Source organism: Branchiostoma lanceolatum, chromosome 19, assembly GCF_035083965.1.
Source record: "Branchiostoma lanceolatum isolate klBraLanc5 chromosome 19, klBraLanc5.hap2, whole genome shotgun sequence".
NCBI classification, from domain to species: Eukaryota; Metazoa; Chordata; class Leptocardii; order Amphioxiformes; family Branchiostomatidae; genus Branchiostoma; species Branchiostoma lanceolatum.
The window spans coordinates 3796838-3807803 of NC_089740.1; the positions used below are offsets into that span (position 1 = coordinate 3796838).

The 10966-nt window shown below is 41.5% G+C and overlaps 1 protein-coding gene across 1 annotated transcript; it reads left to right on the forward strand.

Annotated features, from left to right (window-relative positions):
* Positions 1 to 2952: 2952 nt before the first annotated feature.
* On the forward strand, positions 2953 to 9022 carry LOC136425867 (cytochrome P450 2D4-like). The gene is made up of 5 exons (XM_066414799.1): positions 2953 to 3505; positions 4700 to 4798; positions 6057 to 6251; positions 6957 to 7083; positions 8345 to 9022. The coding sequence occupies exons 1-5, from the start codon at positions 2963 to 2965 to the stop codon at positions 8533 to 8535; spliced, it is 1155 nt and encodes a 384-aa protein (XP_066270896.1). The 5' UTR covers positions 2953 to 2962; the 3' UTR covers positions 8536 to 9022.
* Positions 9023 to 10966: the final 1944 nt, after the last annotated feature.

Here is a 10966-nt window from a genome sequence, read left to right on the forward strand (position 1 = left end):
TGGAACAGGAACACATAGATTCATTTTGGCGATAGTAGGAGAATGATGACATCCTGACAATGGCGACAGAACACGATGATTTAGGAAATAGCGAGGGAAGTCAGTAAAAATCAAGTCGATGAGGGAGGGGGAATGTGAAAGGTCGCAGGTGGGTTCCTCAATAATCTGTGCTAGGTTGACCAGCTGCGCAGCCTGGTACAATTGAGCACCGGCATATGTAATTGGATCGAGATTCCACCGTTCTTCGTGTTTTGCATTAAAATCACCTGTCACGACAATGGCATCAGGGCGTGATTAGGGTGCCCTAGCAACAGAGTCTGTGAAGGAATTCATAAACTGGTTAATTATGGAGGTATCTTGTCCTGGCGGCCGGTAGTAAGTAGAAAACACGATTTTAAAAGATCTGAGACAGACTTCCAACCAAATACATTCGAAGTTAGGAGGTTCTAGATCGCAACGTCTTCTACATGGGATTAAGTTGGAGACATAAACTAGAACTCCGCCACCATGGCGATTTCGATCGCGTCGAAAGGGGGGCTGAAACCCCGCCAGAGAAATGTCAGATGTTTCTATACTGTCGCCTAGCCAAGATTCTGTGATTGCTATAATATCTATGTTGAAATCTGAAGCTATTGATGCGATTTCATCGAGTTTGGAACCAGCAGAAATACTATTGACATTTACGTGCATTAAAGTAAGATGTTTACCGTGACCTTGATATCTCTCGGGTCCAGAGCTAGGGCAGAGATTATCAGAGATTGTATCAGACATAATTGGAAAATCAATTAATCAACAGTTTTATTCTTGGGTTGTAGAGTGGGGAGGTCAGTTTTAGTACTATAAGAATTAACAACAGTCATACTCGAGTGAATAGTACAAGGCTTAAGTTCGAACATAAAGGTCATAATCAGATCATCATACACACACAATAAGTTTCAAATTAATAACTATAGAAATACAGTCCTTAAATATAAGCTTCAAAACAGCGACACTCAAGATATGCTGGATGAAAAGTCCAGACGCCCAGGCGTGCCGGCTTAAATAATACAGGTCATATTTACTGTCCCTGGTGAGAAGACTTGAAGTAATCCTCAGGTGATGTGTAGGTCTTTCCTGTTACGCAGAGAGTCATGGTTGCTCCTTGGAGTCGGAACCTGGGTCTGGCGCCCTTGACCTTGGCATGTTTGTAGGCTTCACGGAGCTGTTGTTTCTGCTTCTGGATCGCCACAGGAAGGTGCTCGCTAACTCCGATCCCTGACTTTGGCTGGAGACGGTAGGCATGGCGCAAGACGTTGTCCCGCTCAAGCATTGAAACAAATTTTAAAATGATAGGATTACCGTTCATCCGCGGCATGCGGTGAACATTGACGAAGGAGAAATTCCTGGCATTCCCGACGCCCAGTCTGTTGACAATAAAGTCATAAGCTTCTTGCACCACATCTTCCCCTGTCTTGGACGGGATCCCCCAGAGAAGAAGGTTCTGTCTATTCGAGTAGATCTCGTTGTGAAGAAGTTTATCTTCAAGCTCGTTGATACGTTTGTGGAGTTTCTCCGATTCTTTCTTCGCATCCTCTTTAATCCCTTTGATTTCTTCGTGGGCAAATGTTACGCTGTCTTTAACACTTGACACTTCGAGCCGTAAGCTCTTGATATCTTCGCTCATGTTTGAGACTGATTCAGTAAGGTTCACGAAGCTTGAAGAGGTTTGGCTTGCGAGGGCAGTTAGCTGACTTGCAATACTGGACAGCGACACAGCAGCCATCTTGGTAGTCTGCCCCTCCTCTCTGAAGGATTCGTCAGAAGTCGAGCTGCGAGGATCCTGTTTACGCTTCCTCTTGGCCCTTCCGTGTGCAGGCATCCAAAGCGAAGATGTCGGGCGTAAGTTGGGAGTCTCAAATATGGAAAGTCAGGGTATATGGGATGAAAGAACCGGCACGGACGGGGAGCTGGGTTACAGACGTGTCAGCTCTGCCGCCATCTTGATATCTATCTTTCATACTTTGACTACATTTGAAATAAATCAATGTACTTTCAATGGTTTTATATCAATTCATCATGCTAATTTGACGACGTAATAGGCAAAATCCAAGTTGGTGGATCATATCTTATTAGGAAATTCACTAATTTTGGGTTCAACAATGTGAATTATAAGGTTTTCGTGCTAAATCAAACCACGCCTACTCTCTTATTTAACTATATTTTAAATAAGTCAATGTAACTTCAATGGTTTTATATCAATTCATCATGCTAATTTAATGACGTAATAGGCAAAATGCAAGTTGGCGGATCATATCATAGCTGAGGCATGAAGTCAATTTTCCATTTAAAATCGTCACTACCAGCTGGAATTTGTTCTACAAAAAACTTTCAAATAAGCGTTTTAGTCTATTTTCATAATGTTTCATAGTGTTTTGGGGCTACTTGGTTAAAAATTGTATTTTCGAAAATTCAAGATGACGGATGCAAGATAGCGGATATCTAAAAGATATATGACGTCATTTTATGACGCCATTTTGAGGTCTTATCTGTTGCTTTTAACAACTTAAGTCTAAGAAAACATTAATATTCTGTTAGTCACCAGCTCTGTTAAAATTTTGTCGCCTACGTTTGAGTTTGATGGGAATACTTTATTTCTACTGTGCCAAAAGAAAAATGTTAATGACGCCATAATTACGTCATATCATATCATGATGACACCTAAGCTGTCATATTACATAAGTTGTATACTTATACACCATATTCGAAAATTTGGTCGTCATACATCCATAAGGAATTTAGGAGTTACAAGAAGTCGAAGATGAGGTGTTCAGCCCGCCACCCCCCAACCCCCACCCCACCGATTACCAAAAAGGCCCGGTCTGAATAGGGTTGAAGTCAGTGACTATGCATTTTTGTATTATAAACAATATAAATATATATTATGAAAATGTCATGAAAGCATTCTTTAGTTCCAGGTTTCTTGATGTCCCCCTACGGACCACGCTGGAAACAGCATCGCAAATTCGCCCTGATGACACTCCGGGACTTCGGCGTCGGAAAGCGGAGTTTGGAAGGCAAGGTCAACGAAGAAGCCAACGCGCTGGTCCAGGAAGTTCTGTCGCAGAACGGACAACCTTTCGATTTGAAAATCATGACACAAAACGCTGTTTGTAACATCATTTGCTCCATCGTCTTTGGGGACCGATTTGAATACGGCGACCCAGATTTTCTGCGACTGATTCGCCTGTTGAACACTACATTTGAAGGAAAGGAAACTGTCATCGACCATCTTTCAGCGATCCACACCGTGTTTCGGCACCTCGATTTCAGCGGAACATCTCTGGTTGGTAAAGCAGTGAAAATGTTCCAGGCTCTCCAAGAGTTCTGTGGTGAACAAATCGAGAAGCACAGGATGACCTTTGACCCGAACGACATCCGGGACTTTATCGACGCCTTTCTCCTTGAGCAGCAGAGGGCCGAGGACGAACGAGCTCGGGCGAACTTCTCCGACAAGCAGCTGAAAGAGGTGTAGTAAGACCATGTTAAAGGAAAGCTACACAAGCAATTGAAAATCCTTCTATTCTATTCTTAATATATTATAAAGTTAAGTTCTTGTTTTCAAGTTGTTTCGCATAACTTATAAGTCCGTCATAGTTCTTGGATTTTCCACCGTTCGCAACTTATGCCGTGCTGACGCCTTCTCACCTGGTAATCATGTTACACTGAACACTGACGTCATATAATTCAGTCATCAGGTGAAAATTTAGGACACTAGCGTCATATCATTCAATTATCAGGTGAGAAGGCGATAATCTCACCTGATAATTGAATTATATGACGTCAGTGTTCATTTTTTTTAACCTGATGATTGAATTAAAGACAAACAAATGTTGCTCACCTCGAATTTTCTGTTGTTCTTACGCCGACCTTCTTCGGGAGTAATTAAATTACTCTGAGCATGTGACCTAAGTGCCTCATTGACTTTAGAATTGGCTTTGGCATTTTACGTAATAAGTATCCGTTTTCCAAAATACTATTTTGCATTTTAAAGTATACCTTTTTCCGGCTGTTTTGTACAATTTTACAGTATGGCCAAAAACGTTTTGTTGGAAACGGGCGAAAATTTATGCGCGTGCGGAAGTCATCTATAAAATCGAATCAATATGGCCCAAACTTGAAAAAAAATCAATTAATGAATAAATGATTGAATAGATGATATGGTATGAATATTTCGATGGATTGTTTAAAATTGTTTAATATCGAAACAGGTTCTGGCTTACATAAAGTAACTTGATTGCTCATTGTGCAAATAAGACCCTTATCGATCTGCATAGATTAGATCAGTTAACCATTCTCTATACCCGAATGACACAAGTGGTTTAAAGTATAAAAGTCTTATGTAAGCAAACATGCCCACTGTATATAGTGTTTCCTCGCCAATTATATAATGATCCCTTAAAGCCTTCTTGAGCTATCCCCTCTTCAAAGGATTTTAAAGATTTTCAAAGGTTTGTAGAAGCGCTAGCCTCTTTCTGAGAAAGTGTCAGAGATCGGCCTCGAGAGAGGTAGAGAGACAGAGAGAGAGAGAGAGTGACGGAGAGAGAGAGAGGGACGGAGAGAGACGGGGAGAGACACTCGCATAAATACTGCCCAAAGTATAATCCATTGAGAAAGTTAGTAGACTTGTCTAGAAGACACTGAAGAATGTTTTCCACACCAGGTGCTGATAGACTTGTTCCTGGCCGGTACCGAGACCACCGCCAACACCATCCGCTGGGCCCTGCTGTACATGATGGTCAACCCGGAAGTCCAGGAAAAGGCAAGTTTCCCATAACTTTTAATAACGTCATTACATTTATGACATGTTCTTAGACTTGATTTAGTTCATTGAGCTCAATTCTAAGAGGTAATTGCAGTAGCAAGGGCATGCAAAAAGACATTTTGTTTTTCTATGAAATAGACTATTCATGTTCATCTAAAGAAAGACATTTGGCTGTTCTTAGAAAGGAACTATTCATGTTCATCGCAAAAAAAGCATTTGGCTGTTCTAAGAAAGGAACTTTTTGTGTTAATTGCAAAAAAAGGCATTCGGCTGTTCTATTAAAGAAAGGAACTTTTTATGTTCATTGCAAAAACGTCATTGCAAAAACGGCCTTTGGCTGTTCGCAGAAAGGAACTTTTTATACATGGTTGTTCTAAGAATGGAACTATTTAATATGTTAGTTGCAAAAAAAAGGCATTCGGCTGTTCTAAGAAATAAACTTGTAATGTTCATTGATGATGATAATGATAAATCAAAAAAATGATAATGATAATAACGATCCATAAAGCCATTCTTACGTTATTCTCGTTTTATTCTTAACACTGAAAAAATCGCCTGCAGTTCAAAGAAAGCCGCCAGGGGACCTAAACCTTAAGCACTTACTCTCCTTCCCAAGAGTTATTCACTACTTAAAAATCATAGCATGTCTAAAAGACGAGATATCAAAACCAGAAGTTTCTCAGCATTACCCTAACAAGCCGCTAGAGGGCGCCACAAAGTCTAATCATTTCGAGGTCTCATCAAGACCTACCCACATGCCAAATATGAAGACAATCCATCCAGGTGTTCATCCATTCCACATACATACAAACATGTAAACGATACCAAACACCACCCTCCTAAAAGCAGGACCCTTATCGCTCGATTCGTTGGCTAGCTCGCGTAAGTGCCCTGCTCTTTAGCCCCGGTAGACACGGTTCTGGCACCGTCGCCACCAAAACAGCTTCAGCCAATCAGAGGATTTGCTAAACCTCATCTAGAGGACGCTGGGAAGCTATCAACCAATCAGGTTACGTCTCACATCGTTACTTTAGGTTCAGAACAAATCAACCGCCAAATTGTGCCAAATAAGGATCGCTCATTAATTGTTCATGAGCAACAGTCAGTAACGTCACCAGAACCGTGTCTAACGGGGCTAAAGAGCAGGGCCCCTACACGAGCAAGCCAACGAATCGAGCGATAGGGGTCCTGCTTTTAGGAGGGTTCCAAACACAAACCTTCTAGGCGAAGGTGATAACAGCTGATGTGGCCGCAGGTTCATCAGGAGATAGACTCTGTGCTTGGGCAGACCCCGCCGTCCTACGCACAGCGGAGCCTGCTGCCCTACACAACAGCGACCCTAGCGGAAGTCCAGCGAATTAAACCCATCGGGCCCCTCAGCGTTCCCCACGCAGCGTCCAGGGACACCACCCTCAACGGTTACAACATCCCTCAGGAAACCTGGATTTTGGTTAGAAAAATATTGGTTACAATTATGTCATCTATCTAATACTAGTAGTATATAATTCATCTATTCATATCAGTATTCGTTTGTTCTCCATTCATAAATATATCTTTACCTGCATCTTTGCATGCCTATTTATTGACCACTTTCTTGTGACACCTCAGGGGCGAGCCTAATTTTGTTTGTCCGCCTAAAAATGTATTTTTTCTGTCGATTGATATGTCCATCCATATAACATCTACTAACATAATTCCACCAGGGTACTTAATTCCGCCACCCTGAAAATATACGGCCAAACAAGTGTCCTACTCAACATCCAACAGTATAATGCACTCATGTATATCTAAACTGTACAAACCTGGAGGATGCTGCACTAGAGATCTCTCAAACCCACTGTTTTTCAAAGTGGCGGATTTACGTAACCTGGCGGATTTCTGTTAAAATTAATAGGGGTTACATTTGCATCAGTAGTAAACAACCCCTACCGCGTTGACACCAGTTCTCCGGTATAAATCCGCTCAGGGCCAGTGTCATGGTAACACATATTTTACGCCAACAAAACTGCTGTTTTGACGGAAATCGATCGGGGACAGCTTAGACCCCTTCCTGTTTTGTCTAATCCATTAAGTCTCCAAATTGGACCAAATGTTTCAAGGAAAAAATGGGATTTTCAAAGGCTCTTTCAGCTCAACTGTGACGTGTGCTCTACAGGTCAACCTGTGGTCCGTACACATGGACCCTAAGCTGTTCCCGGAGCCAAACCAGTTCCAACCGGAACGTTTCCTGGACCAGGACGGAAACTTCGTCAAACACGAGGCGCTCATCCCGTTTGGTATCGGTGAGTCACAGCGCGGGAGTTTTGTATCCGTGTTCCTGTTCGTTTCAATTGTTTAATTTATAGGTCACATTTATGTCCGCGTTCGTTTTTTTTACATGTGTTGATGATGGTTGTGGTGTGTGTGTGTGTGTGTGTGTGTGTGTGTGTGTGTGTGTGTGTGTGTGTGTGTGTGTTGGTGGTGATTCTGGGGGTGCTAGTCCGTATGAGCTCCGTTTAAGCCCTTCCGTAGATTCGAGTACGCATGCGCAGTACGTGTCAAAGGTGAAGTCATCTGGCTTGTAAACATTTAAGGTCTCGACATTGTCTCGAATTGCGTAACAAGGCCCATACGGATTCTGTTTATGTCTCAGGGGCCTTCACCTTTTACACTGCACATGCGTACTCGAATGTATGAAATGGGTTATTGACATTTGTTTTACTTAGGTTAAACTTGCAGCCGTAGAAGTCGTTGTTTTATTCGATAGCAAGGCTGCACGGCGATGGGTCAACGGACAAAAAAAAACTTCCCTGCAAACTTTACCTAGGCCAAAAAATTATCAATACGGAACTCATGCGGATTTTATATATGCAGAAGTGTGACTACCTACACCTCCCCTCCAACACCAACCCAGGGAAATAAAGAACTACGCTACAGTACCGTAATCAAACTTGACCTTCGTATTCCCGACCCCACAAACCCATCAAATTTTATCACGATCCATCAAATGCCTCTCGAGTTATCCCGCCAACGATCGAACAAACCAACAAACACAAAAGATCCACTGCAGCACCGAAGGATCCCCCCCCCCAGAGGACCCATCTTCGAACTTGACCTTCGTCTCCCCAACAGAAACTTACCTATCCAAAATCATTGACATCCGTCCACAAATCCCGACCAAAAATATAACCTTCTGCCTACGGTGAATTTGAACAAGATCGGAGATTCTTTCAGGCGCTTACACTGAAGTCTCGAAGGCTAAGACTTAGAGGCTGGAACCCTATAGGTAATTTGCATTCGTATATTTCAGAGTATGGTACATATATCAAAATTGGACGCCTGCGGACTTGCTTAGTCGATTAACTAAAACTCCCGCATACCAGCATTCGTTGGCACATTACTCTCTGATCCGAAACAAGTCAAAGAGAATTGGAAGACAAACATTGAAACAAAACTCAGTTCTTGTCGTTCAGATCAGTCAAAAACATTTTGTGACGTCACTACAGGGAGATATTACGATGCTGTTTACTATTCTTGTTACCCCCCCCCCCTCTTTTTCTTTAGGCCACCGGGTATGCCTTGGTGAACAGTTGGCCAAGATGGAGCTCTTCATGTTGTTCCTTTCCTTGATGCAGCGCTTCACCTTCCATCTGCCAGAGGGCGCACCTGAGCCTTCCATGTTGGGAAGTTATGCTATCTTTAGTTTTGTCAATCCGCCCTTTCCCTTTGAATTGTGCGCCCTTCCACGTGAATAATTTAAACAGAAATGTTTTTGACCGCCCTTAACAAACATGATTACAACTTCCTATGGGTGGACAGCGAATCCATTTTGAAAATGATGACTTAAAAGTAATTGGAACGAATTGAACAACAAGTAGATTCGGTGTGTTATGTGGTTTGATTTATATTGCTCTCAAAAGAACATTCCACTCCATATGTGGGTACTAGTATTATTTTCCAATAGATCATATTTTTAATGACATGCAATTACAAATGCACCCGACTTTTGGCTAAATTACCTTAGCTGTCTTTTCGACAATCTTGGTTGTCCATCGTATTCTATGATTACCTCTATGTGCGTCTTTCCTTTCATTGATTCTCGACAATTATCATTTTCTAAATTCATATATCCCCATTCGTAGTCTTTTGTACTGTACTTGCAAGAACAGCTTTGTGCACCCGGCCATTCTCGATAACGGCATAAGCTTAACGAAAGCAGGCGATTGACTATCACACATTTAGGAAAGTACACACAGACGTTTGAAGACTATCCAGTATTTGAATACAGAGATATTACTACATTTAAAACATTGAACTCTGGCATTGTTGGAAGGGTTCTCGGGGAATTCAAGAACTCGATCGCTTTATTTTTTGCCCTGCGTTCAATTCAGGCTTTAGCTTAATGTAATTTTGACAAAAAACTGGATTGAGGCATAGTACCCGCTTCATTAGTGGAATGCTCTTTTGAGGTATAGCAGACACCATGTGGTGTTCAATTACATTATGTAGCAAGTGGCAGGACAGGAGCTGGTCACCATACATATGAATGTGTTTGAGTAAGAATAAACAGAGTAGTAGTGTGTTAGGCTAGGCCATGGCATGTGAAGGTAAACATTATGTAATTTGATAAACAAAGTATTAGTTTTTCAGGCTAGGCCATGTGAAGGTTAACATTATGTAATTTAATTAACAGAGTTGTAGTTTGCTAGGCTAGGCCATATGAAGGTAAACATTATGTAGTTTAATAAACAAAGTAGTAGTTTTTCAGGCTAGGCCATGTGAAGGTAAACATTATGTAGTTTAATAAATAGAGTAGTAGTTTCTTAGGCTAGGCCATGTGAAGGTAAACATTATGTATTTTAATAAATAGAGTAGTAGTTTCTTAGGCTAGGCCATGTGAAGGTAAACATTATGTATTTTAATAAATAGAGTAGTATTTTCTTAGGCTAGGCCATGTGAAGGTAAACATTATATAGTTAAATAAACAGAGTAATAGTTTCTTAGGCTAGGTATTGTGAAGGTAAACATTATGTATTCAAATAATCAGAGTAGTAGTTTCTTAGGCTAGGCCATGTGAAGGTAACGTTGGGTAACCTAAATTCGTGGGGTACTTAAAGTCGGGATTTTTCGAAAACGGGGTATTTAGGGATATGTGCTAGATGCAACATCAGTAATACCGCTAGAAATGCAAACTTGACAGACTAACACATTCAGAACACTGTCTGAAAAGCTTCGATAACCATGCATTAGAAGTTGGCGACGTCAAAACCTCTCCGTCCCTTATTGACAGAGTCTGGGGGCTTCGTGGGAGACTCACACTGCACGGTTGTTCGCTGGTTTATAAGACAAATGTCACATCTCCTGCCTGCTAAACACAATTATTTACAAGACAACTAATTAGAATCTCTTTTGCTAACCTACAACTGGACTCTAAGTGTGATCAATCATCAAAACTCCTCTCTGTTGCTACAACCTACGGCACGTGTATTTTCCCGCCGCCATATTGTTAACCAGAATCCTGTTGTCAAGCAGACGGCAAAGGTTTGTGAGGAACACTTTTTTGTCTAAATGCTGCGTGTGATAGTGGACTGAGGAAGATATTTTCCTCAAAGTTTGCTCCTAACACAACAAGGAACACATGGACATAGTAGTATTACCATTGCTACGGCATCCAGCTAACTTACCATGAATAATGTAACGTTACACGTTGCCCGATGATGACGATGGGCCGACTTTGAGTGAAGTTCTACCGACTCAACACACGGGTTGTTCCCGAACTGGCCTGATGTGTGCGGTACGGCCTTTTTTTCGTGTATTTTTTTTACTTGGACACGTCTATATCCATAGCACTCTCCTCAAGCCAAGGATGGAACGAATAGCTGCTGTATAAAATGTGATTAGCGGTAAGATATTCAAGACGAATCTTCTCTCCCGAATTAATGTGCCCCCCTGTCCGACAACACTGTCATTGTGCGTGCGGCGGACGGTAGTTTCAAATTGAAATATTATGGTGTCAGCACGACTAGAGACAAAATCTACCATATATATGATTAGTGCAAAGATAGTACATGATACTGACAGAATTATAGAAAAAAAGGATGGTTTATTGTTCTGCTAGATTGATTTCAGTCAACCATTATCGGAAAAATCCCGAATTTAGGTTACCTAACGTTAAACATTATGTAT